General features: G+C 47.1%; 1 protein-coding gene across 1 annotated transcript in view; it reads left to right on the plus strand.

Annotated features, from left to right (window-relative positions):
• Nucleotides 1–24218, plus strand: part of LOC139753686 (uncharacterized) — a 661673-nt gene that overhangs the window by 110391 nt on the left and 527064 nt on the right. The window contains exon 2 of the mRNA XM_071670482.1: nucleotides 13320–13507. Within this exon, the coding sequence (XP_071526583.1) occupies nucleotides 13320–13507 (188 nt within the window). The remainder of the gene's footprint in view (nucleotides 1–13319; nucleotides 13508–24218) is intronic.

The raw sequence follows: 24218 nt of genomic DNA on the forward strand, positions 1-24218 counted from the left end.
GGGAGGGGGTGGGGGAGTGGTGGGTGGGGAGGGTTTTTTTTTTGGGGGGGGTTTGTGTTTTTAAAGGTTTTTGCCCTGGGGTTTTTTATGTTGTGTGGTGTGTGTTGGTTGGGGGTTGTGTGGTGATTGTGTGGGGGTTGTGATGGTGGGTGGTGTGGTGTTTGGTGTGGGGTTGTGTTTTGTGGGGTTTTGGTTGTGTGGGTGTGGGGTGTTGGGTGTGGTGTGGTGTTGGGTTTTTGGGTTTTGGGGGTTGTGTGTGTGTGTGGTGTTGTGGGGGGGTGTGGTGTGTGTGTAATGGTGTTGTGTGTTGGTGTGGGGTTTTTGTGGGTGTGTGTTTTGTGTGGGTTGTGGTGGTGTTGGGGGGGTGTTTTGTGTGTGTGTGGTGTTTTTGTGGGTTTTTTTGGTGTTGGTATTTTTTGTGGGTGTGGGGTTTTTGGGTGGTGTGGTGTTTTGTGTGGGGGTGGTGTTTTGTGTGGGGGTGGGGTTTTGGGGTTGGTGTGTGTATGGGTGTGGTGTTGTGTTGGGGTGGTGTTGTGTGTGGGTGTGGTTTATGGTGTTTGTGTGTGGGGTGTTTGTGTTGGGTGTGGTGTTGTGTTGTGAAGTGTGGTGTTTTGGGTGGGTGTGGTGGGGGTGGGTTGGTTGTGTGTGGGTGTTTTGTTTGGGTTTTGTTTTTTGGGGGGGGGGTTTTTTTGGGTGGGGGGGGTGGTTTTGGGGTTCTTTTTTGGTTTTTGGGTTGGGGTTTGGTTTCCTCCTTCCTCCTCTTATAGACCCCCATTCCCCCTCTTCTTTCCCCACACCCTTCCATCTTTCCCCTGTACCATCCCCTAGTGTCATTCCCTCCACACTCTCTCCAAACCTGCGAAAGCTTCTCATCACCAGCCCACACGAGGAGTGAGGGGCCAAGACAGCAAGTAACCAGAAGCAGCCGGCACGGACACCCCCTCCTTCACTCCTGTGGGGGGTTAAAAATCAAGACGAGAGAGAGGCCGAGACCACACGGTCATGCCTGCCTCTTGGGAAGGCGTCTTCCAGCTTCTACAACATTCTCTCTCTCTCTCTCTCTCTCTCTCTCTCTCTCTCTCTCTCTCTCTCTCTCTCTCTCTCTCTCCCTCTCTCTCCCAGCGCTGCCTCTCCCAGGAGTACAGTATGGCGGTGCGTGCTGCTGACAGCTTTATACGATGGCTATTATCAATATTGTCCTCTTAAGAAAGTACCCGACGATAAAGAAACCAAAAAGGTTTTGCATCCTGGTGGATGGGCGGGTGCGGCCCCCCCCCCCCCCCCCCCCACACACACACACACACGGTACGAGAGATGGGATTTGAGGGTGAGATGTTTAAAGGTGTGGTGGAGGAGGATGGGATGTGCTCCTTCCCCCTAGTGGGTGGTGGTGAGTGGCAGGTGGTTTTAGGGGGTCCACCTCAGGGGGGTTCTGGTGGTTGCTAGAGGCATTGCGCATTGTGGGCTTCCCTCTGGGAGAAGAGATGGCTCCTTCTGTCGAAAGAGAGAGAGAGAGAGAGAGAGAGAGAGAGAGAGAGAGAGAGAGAGAGAAGAGAGAGAGAGAGAGAGAGAGAGAGAGTCACTTGGGGACACCTTTTTTCATCTCTCGGGGTCTTCTCGTAGTTCTTGTGATCTCGTACTTACGTATAAACATGTCACGGAAGATGGCCCGAGGGACTTGAGATAGAATTAGTGATGGTACAAGTCCTGAGGGAGGTTATATAGAGCATCACCACCAGGAGGAGGACTGCTCGCTCGATGGCTGAGCTGTCTTGGTAGATTTTAAGACGTGACAGGCACAAGGTCAGAGAACGTGTATAAAGTCTACGTTTTTTTTTCCCCCATGTACAAGACATGTAATTTTAGCGTTGGCCGTCTGTTCGCTGGGTCCGTCAGTATGTTCTTGGATCGAGTCCGATGTCCTCAGCCGCTCCTGAACCAGTCATAGGATTCCTTGTGATTTTAGAGACATACCTATGAACGTATCAGAGATGTCCATTTCCTCACCGTTTCCCCTTTTCCTTATTCCGTTAGTTCGGAGGTTTGTGTCTTGGTGGTAAAGTGGCTCTTCAGTTTTCCTCCCAGTTTCCTAAATCTTTCTGGTTTATAGTTTTTCTCTTACCCTCGTATATATATATTTTTTTTTGGTCATTTAATCTAGGTTGTCCGCGAGCGTGGCTATCACAGTGGCCAGATAGTCGACTGTGTGTGTGGGAGTGAAGTGATACTCAAAGTCTGGTGGGTTGACCAACTCAGATGGCAGACGCGGCTTTGGACGATCTTGTGTTGTTCTGCCAGACGAAGATGAAAGATTTGGTATAGAGTTGTGTCTTTTCTCGGCCAGGTGGGGACGGGAGAGAGAGTGAGAGACGGCTCGTTGGGAAGTCGTCCCTCTCGTGATTAGGACGTACGAGAAGAGGTTGTGAAGACAACTTGTGGTGGAGCTTGTCGTCAGAGTTCCTTTGTAGGTGATGGTTGTAGTTGTGGTGGTGGTGGTGGTGGATGGGCGTGCGTGGAGCGATGGTGGTAGTGCGTCTTTTGGAGATGAGGATGCAGGTTAGGTTAGGTTCTAGTACGGTCATTTTGGTGGTTAGTGGTAGTTAGAGGTTTTGTGAGGAGACGGAAATGGTTGGGGTTGGGTCGGTAGGGTCATTGGAGAGAGAGAGAGAGAGAGAGAGAGAGAGAGAGAGAGAGAGAGAGAGAGAGAGAGAGAGAGAGAGAGAGATGATACAGTCAGATTGTGGTAGTAGGTAATGGTGAAGAAAACAGGTAAATACTAGTAAGGTTAACTGGGGGAGACCATTTCATTTTATGAAGTCATTAATTACACGCAAGCTTATGATTTTATTTCGTACTGGAGTCTTTTGGGAGGGCTGGTTGTTGGTGCTAGTATTGGAGTGGCACCAGTCATGTCCCAGGATTCCAGTTTAATCTGGAAGATACAGTAAAGAACATAATGTAATAACCTTTTCCTTGTAGGTGGAACTTTTTGTATTGGTTATGATCACATCATCATGTGTACGATACGAAATAGAATTCTTTGGTATAAGGCGACATTTTTTTTGAGACGATCATTCTGACACACATCATCATATCTGGAATAGAAATAAATCACCATTGGAAATAGAACATGTAACGTAGCATATCGGATATGCTGATTAAAAAGAGTTAGGATTGTATCAGGTGCGTTGCATTGAGGATGGGAGGTACGGAAACGAAGATAAAAGTGAAGGCCTTTGTTTTTTTGTCATACATTCTTAATCCTTTATAGAGAGTGGGCGGAAACATATAGATGTTGAATCAAAACCCCTTATCATGAGAGATGAGGGATGTGTTCGCTGCCTCGATCCTATTACATGTTAGTTCTGTGTTACCTTGTTGAATGAACGTCATTTTTGGTGTTGGTGTCGTGACGGTGGTCCTGGTGGAGGTGAGGGCCCGTTGGTAGGTTGGTCCTGGTGGAGGTGAGGGCCCGTTGGTAGGGTGGTCTTGGTGGAGGTGAGGGCCCGTTGGTAGGGTGGTTGCTGGTGGTGAGGGACGGGTAGCCCTTCGCTGGGTCAGTAGGAGCGACACGTCGCCCAAAATCAAGCGAGATGCATAATTCACTGACGAGTTGGTGTTGTCGTTAGTGGCCGAGAGACAACATGTTGACGACTGGTCGTCCTGGCCATCTTTGGGGCTCTGTATCTCTGGCCATCTCTGGGGGTCATGCATCTGGCCATCTCTGGGGCCAAACACCTAACCTCTCCCTGTGGTCATGCATCTGGCCATCTCTGGGGCCTAACAGCTAACCTCTCCGGACTCAAACACACTAACTTCTCCTGGGTTCACACACACACACACACACACACACACGCACACACACACACACACACACACACACACACACACACACACACACACACACACACACACACACACACTCCTGGCCCCTCCAAGGTCACCCATCTCTCCGCGGTCGCACACTGCACCACTCCGGGGTCACATACCTGACCCCTCCGGCCTCGCGTACTTAGCCTCTCCGGACTGACACCCGTTACTTCTAGGGTCACACACACACACACACACACACACACACACACACACACACACACACACATCTGGCCACCTACCACAGCATCTGGCCTCCACGTGTCTCCCTCTCTAACGTGCATGTTAATTACTCAGACACGAACGGATTTGGTGGAAGGAACTGATATGTGTGTTATTATGTATATATATTCGCCCACTTATGAAGGTATATAGAGTGTGCCACCCCTCTACATACTACCCCACATTGTGTGTATGGATGATAATTGTGATTATGATAATGAAATACATTATTATTATTATTATTATTATTATTATTATCATTATTATTATTATTATTATTATTATTATTATTATTATTATTATTATTTTATTATTATTATTGATTATTATTATTATTGTTATTAATGTTAATAGTGATAGTAATAATGATGATAATGAAAATATTTGTACTGCTACTACTACTCATGATAATGATAATGACAATGATAATGACAATGATAATAGAAATAATGGTCGATGACGTTTTTGAAATAGCTACAGCCAGAGTGTTCAGAAACTATCCACAACAAATACATGAAAGTTTAAACATCAGGCTGTAAACGAGGGAGGGAAAGGTGCATTTTGAACGAGCAGTACGATCGTTGATGACGTTCACGGTCGTTAGGATGGGGTGGCTGTGCGAGCTGGGCTGGGTTGTTAAGACGCGACTGCATTGCTGTGGTGCATCCTGGGGTGGGTGTGTGGCGGGCGGTGGGGGAAGGATCTCGGGGGTGGTGGTGTTGGTGGTGGTCGGTGGCAGAAGACGGTGGTGGTGGCGAGGTGGACGCTACAACAGCATCACCCGAACCTTCGGGATGTGTCGGTCTAGAGAGAGAGAGAGAGAGAGAGAGAGAGAGAGAGAGAGAGAGAGAGAGTCGGGATTATGGGCGCCTCTGATACTGTCTGTCCGTCCCAGTGTTGTATGGTGGTGGGAGAGAGAGAGAGAGAGAGAGAGAGAGAGAGAGACTTGTTGCTGTAGGACACTTCGATGATGACCGTGACGCATTCCCGGGCCGCCTGGGGTCTAGGGTGCATAGGTTCGCATGGTGGTTGCGGCGGTCGGTCCACAGTCAACCCAGCTGTTCATCCTCTCCGTAGGGCGGGTCGGTAAACAGGGTGCCTGGCTTAGGCTACGATATTTCAAAAGACAGCAAGGAATAAGCAGAGCACGTTTATAAAGTCATGAGCCCAACTTAAACGATCCTGAAACTATAACTTGCTCACGATTAGGTAGGTACCCCTCAAGTTCCATATATATTGCAGATGTTTCATACGGCATCCATTGTTGTTTTCACCTATATTTTTTTTCATATGCAAAGCTTTTTTCTTTTTTTTTACTGATAATCCTTTAGGGGGAGGAGGTCTTTTGTTACCCTACATACCAAAAAAAAGTCTCCATGTGAAGGTATATATATATGTATAGGCTTTTGTACATGGCTACCAGCTTTGTATAGCTTGTGTAGTTATGCACAAAAGCTGGTGGTGTTTTTTGCTTCATTTATGCGGATGATCCGCTGGTAATTTAAGAACGTGAGGTGGGATGGAGACCCTGCTTTATGGCTGTAATAAACCAGATACAGGGAGGGAGGGAGAGGCTAGATGGAGGAGCGGGAAGAGATGGAAGTGGATGGTAGAGTGAGGGAAGAGGGTAAGGAAGCAGTGGTGAGGGAGTTGCCATAGAGTAGGAAGGGATTGGAACAGAGAGGAATACTGGGAGTGGTTATTGACGGAAATGGAAAAAAATGCAAGACGCGAGGAATGATGACAGGCAAGGAATGAAGAACCAGAAATTAGATGTGAGAATCACGTCATTAAAGTAGAGGATGAGGTCAAGGAAGGAGAGGCAAGGTCAGGGAGAGAACAAACTGGAGGAGACGCCAGGTCAGAGAGGTCAAAGTATAAGGGATGTATGATGCCAGATGGAGATATCAGGGACCAGTGGGGAAAGACTGTAGAATAGGGGAGAGTGGAAAGAAATAAAAGGCTACATAGGAGGTGTAAGGAATAAAGAAAGATAGAGGGAGGATATGGAATAGCATGAAGTACAGAGGAGATAGGAAGGAAGGGATGGGATAGAATGGATGAGGTGTGAGATAGAAATGAAAATTATATTACAGGAAAGGGTTAGGAGGTTAATGGTTAAGGGAGAGGTAGCGAAAATATATTCTCAGGAAGGGGGTTAGAAGGTGGTGGAGGTAAATCAAGGTAAAATAAGAGGATGAGAGGAAATGTAATCCACTGATGATAGGTATTGCTCCGGGAGAAGAGAGTGTCATAATGAGGTCGTGACCCCCTCCCCACATTTAACCTCACACCGTTTTCTAGATTGTTTGAGGTGTTGATGACGCTGGTTTTGAGTACTTGTCACATCGTTTTCCTGTCGCGTTTTGTGGTGACCAAGATGATGGATGGTAAGCTGGATGCATAGGTGTCGATAAGGTCATGGGAAAGTTCAGCGTCTTCATCTGTATGAAACTGAAATCTTTTAGAGAAAACGGGATGTAAAAAAAAAAAAAAAACTTTGATGATAAGATCAGTTTTGTTGATGACTTTAAACCAGGTTTACTTTTACGTACATGCATCCCATCGTTCATATTTTAAATTCATAACTTATACGGTTTTAGGGGTAGGAGACCTCCGAAATCATCGTAAGGTATACATAGGTAAGGTAAAGTAAGGTCCCAGACCCAGCTGTGGTGGGTAGAAGACCTCCCAAACCATCGTAAGGTATACGTAAGGTAAGGTAAGGTTAGGTCCCAGACCCAGCTGTGGGGATAGAAGACGTCCCCAAACCATCGTAAGGTATACGTAAGGTAAGGGAAGGTCCCAGACCCAGCTGTGGTGGGTAGAAGACCTCCCAAACCATCGTAAGGTATACGTAAGGTACTTAAGGTCCCAGACCCAGCTGTGAGGGGTAGAAGACCTCCGAAACCATCGTAGGGCATACGTAAGGTAAGGTAAGGTCCCAGACCCAGCTGTGGTGGGTAGAAGACCTCCGAAACCATCGTAAGGTATACGTAAGGTAAGGTAAGGTCCCAGACCCAGCTGTGAGGGGTAGAAGACCTCCCAAACCACCGTAAGGTATACGTAAGGTAAGGTAAGGTTCCAGATCCAGCTATGGTGGGTAGAAGACCTCCCAAACCATCGTAAGGTATACTTAAGGTAAGGTAAGGTAAGGTCCCAGACCCAGCTGTGGTGGGTAGAAGACCTCCCTAAACCATCGTAAGGTATACGTAAGGTAAGGCAAGGTCCCAGACCCAGCTGTGGGGGTAGAAGACCTCCCAAGCCATCGTAAGGTATACGTAAGGTAAGGTAAGGTTCCAGACCCACCTGTGGGCGTAGGAGACCTCCCCAAACCATCGTAAGGTGTACGTAAGGTAAGGTAAGGTCCCAGACCCAGCTGTGGTGGGTAGAAGACCTCCCAAACCACCGTAAGGTATACGTAAGGTAAGGTAAGGTCCCAGACCCAGCTGTGGTGGATAGAAGACCTCCCCAAAGCACCGTAAGGTATACGTAAGGTAAAGTAGTGTCCCAGACCCAGCTGTGGTGGGTAGAAGACCTCCCCAAACCACCGTAAGGTGTACGTAAGGTAAGGTAAGGTCCCAGACCCAGCTGTGGTGGGTAGAAGACCTCCCAAACCACCGTAAGGTATACGTAAGGTAAGGTAAGGTCCCAGACTCAGCTGTGGTGGGTAGAAGACCTCCCCAAAGCACCGTAAGGTATACGTAAGGTAAGGTAGTGTCCCAGACCCAGCTGTGGTGGGTAGAAGACCTCCCCAAACCATCGTAAGGTATACGTAAGGTAAGGTAAGGTTCCAGACCCAGCTGTGAGGGGTGGAAGACCTCCCCAAACCACCGTAAGGTTAGGTAAAGCTTTACCTGGATTTATCGTGAGCCTGGCCTAGAAGGGAGGGAATAGATCCTCCCCTGGCGATTTATAACCCAAGTTTAGCCGCGTTATTTTTAAGGATGAAAATCCAAGTTTTATTAAAGAAAAAAAAGTCCTTAAGGATCAGCTTCTGCCTAGTTGCTGCTGTTGTTTTTGTTGTTGTTGTTGTTGTTGTTATTATTATTATTATTATTATTATTATTATTATTATTATTATTATCTTTTTTTCGACCACTTTTTCTTAAAGTGTTGCCGTAGTCATTACCTTAACGGCACGAGGATCTCTCCCTATCTTGCATATAGCATTTCTTTTCCCAAGTAAATCTTACACAACCTTTGATAGAGGAACCCCCGTCAGACGCGCTCTTCGGGAATGTCGGATTTGTCGTATGTTGACTGACGCAACGAAGGATAAAGAGGGTGGGGGGGATCTCATCTCTGTATTGCCAAATGTGGTACCAGATGGCGTCTTAGCTACGTTTCTTCGTTGTATATCAACTGACGGTTATATTTCTCTCTTGTGTCTCCCCTGATGATCTGATTATTACACGAAAGTGCACTTGGGAACTTATCGTCTTTCATTTTCCCCGTGAACTAACTGGAATATATATATATATATATATATATATATATATATATATATATATATATATATATATATATATATATATATATATATTCGTAATGTATCTCTTTCCCTGCAACGGAATTCCAGTTTTGTTTCATTTACTTCCCGATCGTTTTTCTCTGGAAACCCTGCCAGATGCCACCGTATTAGCCTGGGGATCATTGTGGAACACTGTCCAGGCCGAGATCAGACGCTGTCGAGGTTATGACGTAGGCAGCATAACTTCTAAAGGTAATCCCAGGAGGACTTAGTAATGTACACTACCTCTTGTACTTAATGTAATACTCCAGGATTACATTACGTGAACTACTAAGTTCAAAAGAAATGAGAGAAAAAAAAACAACAAGAGGTCATTAAAAGTACCAGTCTAACAGAAGAACATTCCCGCTTCTAAGGAGTCCACCACTGCCCTGCTACTGGAAGGAGCGCAGCCTTGGGGCTACGGGAGGTTTTGGAAGAGATCTGGTGTAAGGCCGGGGATCCAGGGGCTCTGGGGCACTCATGAATAAATGAGATAAATATTGGTACACATTTATCTTCATCATTGCAGGATGGAACCCAGCCAATCAGCGCGTATTGATAAACGCTGTAGAAAAAAAAAAAAAGGTGAATGAGTTGTGTTGGCACGGATGGCCTCGCCCTTAGCGTGTAACTTATCGATGGGCGTGATGTATGTTATGTCCTCTTACGTTATTTTAGGGTCAAATCCTTCCAGTTGGCAAGGGGTTCGAACCGTAGCTCACTCCAGCCTTCCCCCGCGCCATGGCTCACCACAGACGCTAGTTAGCCCATATAATTCCCTGCTTGTCTTTCATTCTCTTTCTCATTTTTCTCTTCTTCTTCTTCTTCTTCTTCTTCTTCTTCTTCTTCTTCTTCTTCTTCTACGTCTTCTTCGTCTTCTACTACTTCTTCTTCTTCTTCATCTTCTTCTTCTTCTACTTCTTCCTCATCTTCTTCTTCTTCTACTTCTTCTTCTTCATCTTCTTAAATAAGGCTGTTTATCATCGTGAACTGCGCCATAGATGTGGAAGGGAGAGGGAACACTGTCCACGTACGTGTGGAAGGCGACTGTTGTGGGGGGGGGGGGGGGGGAATCTCCCCTCCTGTATAGTAACTGTTTAAAAGTAGGAGGAAAAGGAAAGAGGCAGATAACCTCCACTTTGTTCAGAAGACCACATTTCACCACCGTTCTTGAGGCGATCCACAACAGCAGCTTTAGTTGCAGGTCAAACCCACATTCATAGGGACTTAGAATTCTGCTTCCCTTGTGCCTCACGTCTTCAAAACTCATAACACCCGAGACACTTACCAACAGAGGGTTATCATCTTCGATTTAATTACTCGCTCTTTCTCAGTGAAATATGAAAATCCACCGAATCTTTCACTGAAGGATGCGTCCTCACACGCACTGTAACACAGGGAACAGTAACACCTTACCTAAGTTATATGTGCAGAACACATCCACCTCCAGCAAAGATGCGCCCAAGGATTTAAAGGTTATTAAACTCTCCTTTTTTGATCACACAACCATTAACATTAGGATACAGATCACACACACACACACACACACACACACACACACACACACACACACACACACATGTTTGTGTCGTGTGTGTGTGTGTGTGTGTGTGTGTGTGTGTGTGTGTGTGTGTGTGTGTGGTGAATCTCCTCCTCATGATGTTTCTACGTTCGCCATATCAACACATTTTCCCTCTCACTACTTTCTTCCTTTCTCTTCTTAGACGCCACATCGTCAGAATATATAACCCCCCACTCCCCCTCCCCGCCCACCCACCCACCCACCCACCCCCATTACCCTTACTTTCACTATACTTATTTTCGTCTCTATTTATAGTATTGTGATGACGGACATCACCATACAGATGCATCTTATATCTTGGCTTCACTGGAATTGCCCAGTGAGGCCTGCTTCTGCCCTGGGAAGTCTTGTTGCCACTAAACCAGCTTCATTTATTCACTTTTAACAGCCCTTTTTCCACACAGACTTCCACCATCGTGTGTACAGACCTGACGTGTTAGTCACCACAGACTCAGCTTTAGAGAGAGAGAGAGAGAGAGAGAGAGAGAGAGAGAGAGAGAGAGAGAGAGAGAGAGAGACGCTCTCGCCAGCATCATCGTGTTATCACAGACCTTAAAGAAGAAAAGACGTGTATTTCTGCTTGATCCTGGGGTGTCTCTTGCGTGTTCCTGTCATCTTCACAGAGTCGTACAGACACCTCCTTCGAGGACTCCCCGTCCAGCCTCCTTCACAGCAGACGACACACCTCTCCCTCTCGCTCTCCACAGACTCTCTCTCTCTCTCTCTCTCTCTCTCTCTCTCTCTCTCTCTCTCTCTCTCTCTCTCTCTCTCTCTCTCTCTCTCTCTCTCTCTCTCTCTCTCTCTCTCTCTCTCTGGGCCACATCACAGCGTTCCCTCGCGACCTTTTTTCAATTTTCCGTGAAAGGAAAGTGACAGTACCACCACATCCTGACTCTCGCTTTTTCCCTCCCTCCCTCCCAAGGTACCTTCACTCCGCCGTGGTGCGGGATATATGCTCTCTCTCTCTCTCTCTCTCTCTCTCTCTCTCTCTCTCTCTCTCTCTCTCTCTCTCTCTCTCTCTCTCTCTCTCTCTCACCCACCCGCCTGGGTATAAGGGAGGAGGATCAGAGACGGTGGTTGTGCAGTGAGCCAACAGTTCATCGCATCTCAAATTTCACTCCTTTGACCCAGGTAGCCGTGTTTTCTTTTCTGCCTCGCTCACGCATTTGCTGGCGGTCCACCGACTTAAATGTTAAGTCTCTCCATCTCACACATAACACTTGACGGCATGTAACACACGACCCGATCTTCGTAACCCTAAATTTCCTCGCGATGGACGCTACTCGCTTTCCTTACCTTTTAGCAAAATCTCGTCTAAAGTAGATAAGTAACTGTTTGATTAAGTAAGTACTTAAGTACTCTGTAGTGTCTTTTCCACACACCCAAGCTGGTTGGAGAATTATTTTCCCACTATTGAGAAATATGTACCTACATAGGAACCCGATTTCTCTATTGTAGATTATTTACGTTTTTAGCTTAAAGAGGGTTGGCACAGGAGCAACAGGTTCTAGATGGGTTATTTAAATCTCAAACTATGAGTTTTGCCTTATGAAGAAAAGAAAAAAGTTTAGATACATAATGAATCTCAGCCAAGACCTTAATGCTAGAGATACGCTAGTAGCAAGTTTTCTAGGGCAGAAAACGGAGTAATATCTGTAGAAAAGGGAAAGAGATGCAACTGTGAGACAAAGAAAAGCGGGTTAAGATTTGAGGTCGCCTGGGCCTTTTACTTCTCTTTCGAGGCTGAGAATATTAATGGTGAAAAAAGATTATGTGCTTTATATTTACCAATGATATTTGGTAAATATCTTTTGGGCGTAAAGTTTTATGAATATTGATAGATTTTTTTTTATTTCATAGAATTTCATTCTCAAGGGAAATATCCTCACTGGGCATATGATGAGCCAGATGTGGAAGGTATGAAAACCTACGGTTCCCGTTTTGCCTTGAACACCCAAGGTTTAACCACTCATCGGTGCGAGCCTTGAGCACGACGTTAGACCCTTGAGCACGAAGGTACGATCCTTGAGCACGAAGGTGTGACTCTTGAGCACGACGGTCCTACCCTTAAACGCGACGACATTACCCTTGGATATGATGGCATGACTTTTCACCGAACCCTTAAGAATCACTTGGAAGGCTAAGCCATCATATGCATGTTTCGTAACGTTATACCAAAGGATCGTACCGTCATGCTCAAGGATCGTACCATCGTGATCAAGTGTCGTACCCTCGTGCTCAAGGATCGTACCCTCGTGCTCAAGGGTCGTACCATCGTGCTCAAGGGTCATACCATCGTGCTCAAGGGTCGTACCGTTGATCAATGGTCGTACCTTCGTGCTCACGGGTCATACTGTCGTGCTCAAGGGTCGCACCGTCGTGCTCAAGGGTCGCACCGTCGTGCTCAAGGGTCTCACCGTTGATCAAGGGTCGTACCTCTTGCTCATGGGTCGTGCCTCATGCTCAAGGGATTACACCACAAGGGAAAATGCTAACATTCAGTGATTACATCGACCTTTCCTATGCAGTCCATACTACCCTGCAACATGTATGTGAAAATTCGGGAATCCCTTGACAGAGAGATACCCAGTTATTGTACCTGGAGATTAAATCTTGTCTCATCAATATATATATATATATATATATATATATATATATATATATATATATATATATATATATATATATATATCCCTGGGGATAGGGGAGAAAGAATACTTCCCACGTATTCCCTGCGTGTCGTAGAAGGCGACTAAAAGGGGAGGGAGCGTGGGGCTGGAAATCTTCCCCTCTCTTTTTTTTTAATTTTCCAAAACAAGGAACAGAGAAGGGGGCCAGGTGAGGATATATCCTCAAAGGCCCAGTCCTCTGTTCTCAACGCTACCTCGCTGACGCGGGAAATGGCGAATAGTATTCCTATAAGTCCACGGGGAAATGAAACACGATTAGTTCCCAAGTGCACTTTCGTGTAATAATCACATCATCAGGGGAGAGACAAGAGAGAAATATGTCAGTTGACAGATAGATATACTCTCTCTCTCTCTCTCTCTCTCTCTCTCTCTCTCTCTCTCTCTCTCTCTCTCTCTCTCTCTCTCTCTCTCACTAATAAATGTATTATCTTTACCACAGGTTGGGGTCGCCTTATAAGGGACATGGAGGCGGCAGCGGCGGCGGTGGTGGTGGTGGTGGCGGCGGAGGCGGCGGCGGCGGCGGCAGCGCCATCCCGACCCCAGCCCTTGGAGGCCGACGGGGCCCCTCGGATCACCACACCCGGATCCTCAGGAGCGTGACGCCCGTGTCCTCCTCAGGTTCAACAGGTAAGTCCTCTGGTTCGACGTTCATCCGTTGGGAAGGATTTTGATCCTAATTTTCGATTTATTTTGGTCTTGTGGTCTGTTCTGAAGCGGCCATCTGTGTGTAGTGTTCTCGTAAGAGCAGCCACGCCCTCGCAGGCCTTCAGATATCATGGTTTTCCTGTACTCCTAATGGCCTCGCTGTGTACCGGGACTCTGAAACAGTGGCAACAGAAGTGCCGTTGGATTGTCCAACGGGAGTTCATGATTGGGGTATTTGGTGAAGGCAGATAACAAGAGACATGATGGTCTTTGACGAGGTTATGTCCTGGATAACAGTGTTTAGGAAGGACGAATGTCGGAAGACCAATTTGTCTTTGACGAGGTTATGTGGTGGAGGACAGTACATGGGAAAGCCAGGTAATGGAAGACCTGATGGTCTATGACGAGATAATATGCTGGAGGAGAGTACATTGGCGAGACAGATGACAAGAAGCCTGATGACCTATGGAAAGGTTATCTGCTGGATGACAGTACATGGGAGAGCCAGATCACGGAAGACCTGATGGTCTGTGTTGAGGTTACGTACCTGCTGGAGGATGGTTCATGGTATCATACAAGTAATCTATATAGAAGAAAACAAGAGAATGAATGATTGAAAATTGTGAGTGATACTCGAAATTAGTTTTTTTTTTCTTCAGCTGTGATCAGAAGATGGTTGATGTGAGGATTGTGAGAGAAAAAAAAATGCGTGAAATTAACGTTGTTTCTCACAACTGTTGTGGTAGGAATGTTGTTGTTAGCATCGTCCTCGAGGAAATTACGGTTGTCTGCCTCTCACACACACACAGGTGGTTGCAAAGAATATTTCACTTTTCTGGTGATGAAATATACAAATATATTACTCACGTCAAGGTAACGGGAGACTATGTTCACACACTCACACACACACACACACACACACACACACACACACACACACACACACACACACACACACATACACACGTCAGCTGTTGCTGGGTAAGCCACGTGTGGGTGATTAGAACACGTGGGTAACGCTGTGTGGCAGGTGTCTGGCTTAGGAGCTTTCCTCCTCCTTTTGATCACAAGGCAGGTCGTCCCCAGTCTCCACAGGTCGTCCCTAGTCTTCACAGGTTGTCTTCAGTCTTCACAGGTCGTCCCCAGTCTTCACAGGTCGTCCCCAGTCTTCACAGGTCGTCCCCAGTCTCCACAGGTCGTCCCTAGTCTTCACAGGTTGTCTTCAGTCTTCACAGGTCGTCTCCAGTCTTCACAGGTCGTCCCCAGTCTTCACAGGTCGTCCCCAGTCTTCACAGGTCGTCCCCAGTCTTCACAGGTCGTCCCCAGTCCTCACAGGTCGTCCCCAGTCCTCACAGGTCGTCCCCAGTCTTCATAGGCCGTCTCCCAAGGGCCGGTGTGACTCGTATTATTACTACGAGTGTCTCGCTCATTCGTTTGAGTGGTGAGTTGTGGCCAGCCACTGGAGTGAGACGTACGGGACTCACTTATGAAATCAGGCGAGCGTGTTGGGCCGCCCCTAACCAGCCAGCCAGGCAGCGTGGACGAGTCAACACAACCCCCCTTGGGGGGGGAAAAAAGGGGACCCCCCCCCCCCCAGTGTGGCCAGTAAGAAAAGTTTGGCTCGCGACGTTGACATTCTACCAGGGGAGGGAAAGGGGATTGGAGGAGGAGAGAGGGTCGAGGGTGGGGGAAGAGAGGGGAGAAGAGAGGGACGAGGGTGTGTTAGGGGAAGGGAGAGGAGAGGAAGGGGGAAAAGGGGGAAGCGTCAGATGGTCCCATTCCACCAACTTTTCCATAACTGCTCCTTTATTGCCCAGTGGCAACTGGGGAGACATTATAAAGTGGCAAGTGACAGGCAGACCACCCCCAGTGGTGTAGGTGGGCCTTCCCACTGTGTACCAACCCACCCACGTAATACAGGCAGTGGTGGTGAAGGTGGTGGGCCAACCCACTGCGTGTACCAACCACAGAGTTATTTGTTTATTTGTTTACTAGTTGGTGAAGGTGGGAGGAAGGCAGGGGTTAGACAGAGAAATTAAAGATAATGAGAGAAATTAAAGATAGTGAGAGGGGGAGGAGGGTACAAACACAAGGAGTGGGTTTACTGAAGTATGGGTTTTGGTTCCCTACTGACATGAAACCTCTCTCTCTCTCTCTCTCTCTCTCTCTCTCTCTCTCTCTCTCTCTCTCTCTCTCTCTCTCTCTCTCTCTCTCTCTCCTCCCTCCCTCCCTCCCTCCCTCCCTTCCTCCCTCCCTCCCTGCAGCTATAGTCGGAACCTAACCACCATCCATCTTCACTGTTCATCATCTGCCCCTACCCATCCCCACCCCTTCCTCTATCCTCGCTTCCCCCTCCTACATTTTCTTTTCTTTTTTTTTTTGTATCGTTTTCTTGTGCATCGCTTGGCCCGTCACGAGTGATCACAAGTTAGGGGGGGTGGGTGTTAGAGATGGCTAATGATGCTAATTTGATGCAGATGTTGGTTCTCTCAAGTGATTTACAGCGTGTTCCCTCACCCTCCATTAGTTGTTGGTTGCCCTCCAGTAGGTAACTGCCAGTTACACACACACACACACACACACACACACACACACACACGTCTTCAGGTTGCTTGGTATTTTGTACGTCATCATGATTATGAGGTCTGAGACCTCGCTGAGGAAAACAGATGTGCAACAAGGTCGAGCAGTTTTGGCGTTCGCTGTCACGGGTCGTGGGCGAGATATTCGCTCTCACTGGTCGTGAGTGAGAGATATTCGCTCTCATTGGTCGTGGTTGAGAGATATTCGCTCTCACTGGTCATGGGTGAGAGATATTCTCTCACACGGGTCGTGGGTGAGATATTCGCTCTCACTGGTCGTAAGAGATGTTCGCTCTCACTGGTCGTGAGTGAGAGATATTCGTTCTCACTGGTCGTGGGTGAGAGATTTCGCTCTCACTGGTCGTGGGGGAGAGATATTCGCTCTCACTGGTCGTGGGGGAGAGATATTCGCTCTCACTGGTCGTGGGTGAGAGATATTCGCTCTCATTGGTCATGGGTGGGAGATATTCGCTCTCACTGGTCGTGGGTGAGAGATATATATCCTCCGGAGAGATCGACTCGCCTTCGTCGTCTCCTTCGTCAGGATCGTGGTAGTCGTCATGCACCAGGACAGGCACACCTGGATGTTCTCATTACACTCACATGTCAATATGGAGCAGCAGAGGGTTTTTTTGTTTCTTTTTTTGTTCGTTTTCCTCATCTGTGTGACTTGGATTCTCTCGTGACCCGGCTGTATATCCTCCTCAAAAAACACGCGTGTGTGTGTGTGTGTGTGTGTGTGTGTGTTGTGTGTGTGTGTGTGTGTGTGTGTGTGTGTGTGTGTGTGTGTTGTGTGTGTGTTGAAGTTGTGGCACTCACAGTGCGAAGCAGTCCATGACGCCAGCACATAAGGGAGCGCCGTTGTTTAACTGGCCTTCCTCCAGGTCGGGGAGAGGCGGAGCAGCTTGGTAACATGCAAGTAGGTAGACGCGAGGCGGGGACATGATTCAACACTCGCGCCTCTTGTTTATAGTGACAAGTGCCAATCGCGGGGCCGGCCGCGCCCCCCGAAGCTGGCACCGGAGAACAATGGTGCCACAGCACAAGCCATTAGCAGCCTGGAACGACAGGGTGAGAGAGAGAGAGAGAGAGAGAGAGAGAGAGAGAGAGAGAGAGAGAGAGAGAGAGAGAGAGAGAGAGCAGGGGTTCGTTGGTGCGAAGGATGGAAGGGATGGTGAGTGAGTGAGTGAGTGGAACTTTGGATAGACCACTTTGGTGATGGGTGGATGGTGGAGGGTTGAGTGGAAAGTGGAGGACGTCATAATGGAAAGAGAGAGAGAGAGAGAGAGAGAGAGAGAGAGAGAGAGAGAGAGAGAGAGAGAGAGAGAGAGAGAGAGCAGGGGTTCGTTGGTACGAAGGATGGGAGGGATGGTGAGTGAGTGAGTGAAACGTAGGATAGACCAATTTAGTGATGGGTGGATGATGGAGGGTTGAGTGGAAAGAGGAGGACGCCATGATGGAGGGAGAGGGTAGAGAGAAGAAAGAGAAGGCAGTTTAGGGGGAGATATCGGGAGGGTGAGGGTTTTCCCTCTCGTTAGTAGTATTGGTGGGGGTTCCCTCTTGCTAGAAAGAAAAAAAGAAGGAGGAGGGAGGGAGGGTAATGCGGTGGATGAGGCTGTGTGAGTGTTGCTTCTGAGTTGACTGTCTGGGAGTGTTCGTTCGCCAATTACCGGGAAAGAGGTTTCGTTCATGACGATGGGTTTACTAATGAGACAGAGTGCGAAAGCTTCCCGTGGGGGGAGTGAGAAAGCAGTTTTCTCATAATGAGGAAGCCAGAAAGCTGCTGCCAAGGCTTGACCAGGAGGGTGGGGAAGCGATCATAAGCTTGGCTAGAAAAGTGAGGTGGGAGGTCATGCTGGAGTTGTGAGAAAGCTCTGATAGCTTATAATTAGAAGTGACGAAGCTAACATAGCTTATCAGGGAAGTGAAGAAGCTATCATAGCTTATTAGGGAAGTGATAAAGCTATCATGGCTAACTAGGGAAGTGAAGAAGCTATCATAGCTTATTAGGGAAGTGATAAAGCTATCATGGCCAACTAGGGAAGTGATAAAACTATCATAGCTTACAAGAGTAGTGAGAAAGTTATTAAGACCTTACCTAGAGAGGTGAGAAAGCTATCATAGCTTACAAGGGAAGTGAACAAGCTATAATAGCTCACAAAGAGAGGTGAGGATGCTCTCATGGCTTATGAGGGAAGAGAGGAGGATGGAGATAGTGATAACTGGGCTCTTGCTGGCTTGGGCTTACTTCCTTGGCTCTTACTAGGTTGGCTCTCGTGGCTTAGCCCCCCCCCCCCCCTGGGCTTGGAGGATGAACAGCTGGGTTGACTGTGGGCTTACGATACTGAGCCCACTGCCTCGGGTCTACAGATAGACATCCATTCAGTAATGTCCGTATGAGAAGATGATATCTCGTGAACAGTTGATCTGAGTTTTACGTGGGTTTTCAAAAATAAGGTGGTAGGGTAGTCTACCCACATTTGGCGTTCTTTGCTAAGCCCTTTGTCTTGGGGTGTTTGACGCGGGCAAAGGGGCTGTGTGTGTGTGTGTGTGTGTGTGTGTGTGTGTGTGTGTGTGTGTGTGTGTGTGTGTGTGTGTGTATACGGGGAGAGAGTTGTACGATCGTGTTGCCCCGCCTCTTCACCTCGTATGTATGTACCACGTCTTTAAACTCCTAAGCCAGGTGCCCATGTATCGACCAGTCCCCGAGGGGAGGATGAACACCAGGGTTGGGTGTGGGCCGCTGCGGTGTTCATGATTCGAATCTGTGCGGGTACGACCCCAGGCCGGCCCGTGGTGACTCATGGTCAGCAACACTAAGCCCTACACCACTGAGGCCCATGTGTGTGTGTGTGTGTGTGTGTGTTCAGCATTTAAAGTAACGTGTCTTCCTTGCGGTGTTTTCACACGAGTCTCACACATTCATATTATAGCCCCTCATTTGAATTCCCAAGCACGTCCCTCACTGGTACCAGTGATCGATAATGATGTCTCGTGGAAAGAGAGAGAGAGAGAGAGAGAGAGAGAGAGAGAGAGAGAGAGAGAGAGAGAGAGAGAGAGAGAGAGATTTAAAGAAAATTTTTAAAACAAGTAATGTAGTCGTTATTCGCTGACTCCTTCTTATTGGTCAAGTTACACATTATGTATATGTGTAAGCCAAGTATGTATTCATCGATCAGTCTTGGTGGGAGGATGAACAGCAGGGTTGGGTGTGGGCTTACCACAGCGCCCAGAATTCGAACCCGGGCGGACCCGTGGCTTAGGATAACATGAACGCCCTACCTTACTCTGATCTCATGGGGCTTCATGGCGCTTCAGTTATGGTGGAAATCGTGTTAAATTTTGCTACTTTAGACGCAAGAAAGCCAATTAATGTTAAGGAACTAAGCCCCATATTGTAGGCTGAAGCATGGATAGTGGAAGGGTCGAGCCAGGATGTTGTGAGAGGATCGACTCGCTGGACTTTTGAAGGGATTCGATTGTCCAAAGCATAAGGGCAAATTTGTTGTGCTTTAAAGAGGGAGTGTGTTAAGGAGGGGAATTATAAGAGACTTTCTTGTTTCTTGTCTGAAGTGATGTTAGGGAAAGGTTTGCAGACTACTGAGTCGTTCTCTCTCTCTCTCTCTCTCTCTCTCTCTCTCTCTCTCTCTCTCTCTCTCTCTCTCTCTCTCTCTCTCTCTCTCTCTCTCTCTCTCAGACATTTGTCTCCCGTTGGTCAGACAGACTCTGGGAGCCATTAGGGTGACAGATTATCCTCCAGGTCTTATCTTGTCCTCTCCTGTTCCCCCACCCCCCTCGTCTCTTTCACTCACCAGGCCAGAGCTGTACGACCCACAGTATGACCCAGCGAGAAATGGGCACGAACTTAAGATCTTGAGTACGACCAGGTAGGGACTCTCCTCGACCATTGTCCGACCAGGCTACTGTTTGTCAGGTAAGAGTAGGAACCAGGAAGATCCTTTTATGAAATGAAGTACGACCAAGACCTTAAGTACGACGAGGTAAGGGTCGTCCCTGGGATTATAACCTCCCCCAAATAAGAACAACCACGACTTGTAATACGACCAGAATAAGAATGTTCGAGAGAGTTGTACTTGGCAAGAATTACCCGATACTGACAATACGACCCAGCATCAATCATAGAACGACTCCCTTAACCAGTTAGGGGTTGCGAAACCTGACCAAGCTAGACCTGTGGACGATGATGAGGACCGTCTAAGAGGCTAACTCATACCAAGGATGCAACAGTTGGAACTCCATCAGCACTCGCAGTGTTAGCGAGGAGAAGGGTTTTCGTAAGGTTAGCGAAGAGAACAACGACTTTGGCGAGGATAGCAATAAGAAGAGAACGGCTTTGGTGAAGATAGCGATAAGAAGAGAACGGGCTTTGGTGAAGATAGCGATAAGAAGAGAACGGGCTTTGGTGAAGATAGCGATACGAAGAGACCGGCTTTAGTGAAGATAGCGATAAGAAGAGAACGGGCTTTGGTGAAGATAGCGATAAGAAGAGAACGGGCTTTGGTGAAGATAGCGATAAGAAGAGAACGGCTTTGGTGAAGATAGCGATACGAAGAGACCGGCTTTAGTGAAGATAGCGATAAGAAGGGAACGGGCTTTGGTGAAGATAGCGATAAGAAGAGAACGGCTTTGGTGAAGATAGCGATAAGAAGAGAACGGCTTTGGTGAAGATAGCGATAAGAAGATAACGGCTTTGGAGAAGATGGCGATAAGAAGAGAACGGTTTTGGTGAAGATAGCGATACGAAGAGAACGGCTTTGGCGAGGATAGCGATAAGAAGAGATTTCGCGAGGTCAGTGAAGACAAGGTTTCTTGTAAGGTGAGCGAAGAAGAGGACTTCAGGAGCTGAATGGGACACTGAAGACTCCATCTGAATTCAGGAGTTCGAAATAGTCGCCAGATCGAAGACTTCAGAGAACCAACCATCCAGTCGCCTCTGATAAAGATTTTAGTTTTCCAAAAGATTTTTTTTTTTGTCCTTTTTTTTCTAAGTTTCTTTATCTTATTTCGAAAGACAACATTGACGTACTCTTCGTGTGGCCAGACTTGAAGGGGAAGGTAGGTTTAGCTCCGTGTGGCCAATGGCGCCACTGGTTGTAATGGCCTCTATAATATAACCCCTTTAATGGGTTTATATTGGCGGTTTATTGGTTTATCTCAGCAGTTTAATGGGTGAGAGGCGAGCCCTCCTTATCTTGCGGGTGCTCCCTGACGTAATCCTCAGACGGTGAGGTCAAGGATTCACCGGGCTGTCTGTACTTGCCGACGGTATGTTCTGCGACGCCCTGGATCAAGTGCCATGAGTTCCACACATTTGTGGGTCAGTGTTCTCGCCTCTATTCCTCAATTGGCAAGATGTTTGAGTAGGAAAAAGTCAGTTGTAGTATTAGCAGTAGCAGTAGTAGTAGTAGTAGTAGTATTAGTAGTAGTGGCACTTGTAGTAGTAGTAGTAGTAGTAGTAGTAGTAGTAGTAGTAGTAATAGTATTTAAAGGTTTCTTAGCTTAAATCGTAATTTAAAGGAAAATTTTAGAACGTAAGGGTCTGGATGAACGTAAATCAGTTGATCTCTTCCTTCATCTAGACACTTGCGCCCGTGACGTTTATGACTGACGAACGATTTTACCAAAATGTTTCGTCTAACCTTTGCATCTCACTACGTCAGGACTTAGGGGAAGCAGGCATCGTAGAATGTATCTCTCTCTCTCTCTCTCTCTCTCTCTCTCTCTCTCTCTCTCTCTCTCTCTCTCTCTCTCTCTCTCTCTCTCAAAACACCATCGCCCCGTTTGTTTTCTTTTATACCAGTGGGAGGGACAGACGAGTGATCTAGAGAGAGAGAGAGAGAGAGAGAGAGAGAGAGAGAGAGAGAGAGAGAGAGAGAGAGAGCAAAACAAATGACTGCTGGAGGAGGATTTTATGGTAGGCTGTCTTGTGTTTTTTATTTGCGCCTTTATCGTTGATATTGCTTCTGTTAGGAGGAGGGTAGGCTGGTGGTGCGCTGCTTTGAATATTGGCGGTGTGAGATGAGGCCCACGGATGTAGCTCTTGGTAGGAGTGGAACGTGTGGGATTATACTGCCTCATATTGTAGTTCTACACACATACACACACACACACTCTCTCTCTCTCTCTCTCTCTCTCTCTCTCTCTCTCTCTCTCTCTCTCTCTCTCTCTCTCTCTATCTATCTATCTCTATCCATCTATCTATCTATCTATTTATCTTCCCTTACAGTACAAATAGATAATTACATTCACAAAAGTTGTCAGTGTAGAAGTGAAGTTTGATTTATATGATTCATATACATCGATATAAACTCTTTAGTTGATGATATAACCAAGACCATTGGACGCCAGCGATCTCTGCTGGTCAAAGGGAAGGTGAAGGAGCGATAAGTTAAAAATTGGTTTCCCGTCTTTTTTTTGTGGATCTGAATGAAAGAAGAGTGAAGGAAGAATGAAAGAAAGTGTAGAAGTTCGTTGTATCCTGGTGTGAGAATGAAGGGGTGAACGATTTACCACGTATGTGATTTTGTGAAGAGAAGAATGCATTCCTCATTGAATATGTCTGTCTGGTATAGTGAGTGAATACATGATGCGGTCGGCCTAGTGTGTGATAGCTCAGGACGACGTGGTGGCGTGCCGCAGGGCTGTGGTTTGGGGCAGATGTTGTTTTTTTAATCTACGCTGATGACATGCCAGAAGGGACTAAAATTTTCACTCATTTATTGATAGATAGATAGTTAAGTCGGTAGGGAGGGAGGGAGGTAGATGGATAGATTGACAGATAGGTACAAGCACACCCAGGGAATAGACGGTACGGTAAATCTAACCCTTTGGATGGTACGGCACGGTACACCCGGTGAACGGAGCGGTACATTTGTGGGAGCATTCGAGTCAGTGTTTCATAGTGACGGTGGTAAAAGGGGGGGCGGGGGCTAAAACACCACTTGACGGCATCTGTTGCTATCGTCGAGGTAATTAAACGAGTTATGACCCCCCTCTTCCATAGTGGGTGGGGGCGCCGTGCGAGAGAGGGCGCGGGGCCGTGGTTGACGTTATGTGAGGTGAGGTGAGGTGAGGGAGGCAGGCGTAGGACCATCCGTTGTTGATGGTGTGTGTAATTGTGTAGGGCCGGCCCGCGTAGTTACCGTTGTAGGGTGTGATAGTACTATATACATGTCCAGGACGCGACGGTACATTTCACTACCCATCCCAACCACCCCTCACCAAACCACGGTACTGGAAGTACCGTTTCATGTACCGTTCTCTGGTTGTGGTGCGTCGCTGTGTTACTGGTAGTGATGGCTGCCAATAAGGTCGCTAGAATTCCATTGGTTTTTCGGTTTTTCGTTTGTAATGAGTGTCACCCATGGAGTGAGGCACGGGCCTTTTTACCTTTGGCTGTCGGTTCAGTGTTTCCGGCCCTCTGCTCCAGTTCCTCCCGTTGGTTGGGAAGAAAGACGTAACAGGCAGAGAGGCTCGGGTGGTTTGACTGGGTTTACGGTGCTCGTATCTTTTATTTTGTTTATCTCTTTGTTTTTTGAGCCAAGATCCGTCTTTTGGTTCATTTGTTTTTAACTGAAACGTTGATCAAGATGTTTTGTACATGACGCGTTCACACGTGTTATGATATGACAAAAGTGAACGCGCTGTAGCCTCCAGGTTTCTCTCTCTCTCTCTCTCTCTCTCTCTCTCTCTCTCTCTCTCTCTCTCTCTCTCTCTCTCTCTCTCTCTCCAATACGTATATTGTGGTTCCCTCCACAATCAGAACAGTACCGTCAAGAGGTAAGGCTAGCACGTATCGTGCGCTCACTGTAGAGAGAGAGAGAAAGAGATTTAATGTTTTCACTTCTTCCACACATTTACATTTTCCATTTAAAAAAAAAAGCTTTAGAATATTAGAAAAGAGAAAGATAATCGTATCCATAATAGAGAGAAAAAGATAATTGTATCCATGATAGAGAGAAAGATAATTGTATCCATAATAGAGAAAGATGATTGTATCCATAATAAAGATAATTGTATTCATGATAGGTTATTCATATTTTGCGCCGGGGAGTTTGATCATTCACAGACATCCAACGAATGAAGCTCAT

Source organism: Panulirus ornatus, chromosome 2 (assembly GCF_036320965.1).
Source record: "Panulirus ornatus isolate Po-2019 chromosome 2, ASM3632096v1, whole genome shotgun sequence".
Lineage (NCBI taxonomy): Eukaryota > Metazoa > Arthropoda > Malacostraca > Decapoda > Palinuridae > Panulirus > Panulirus ornatus.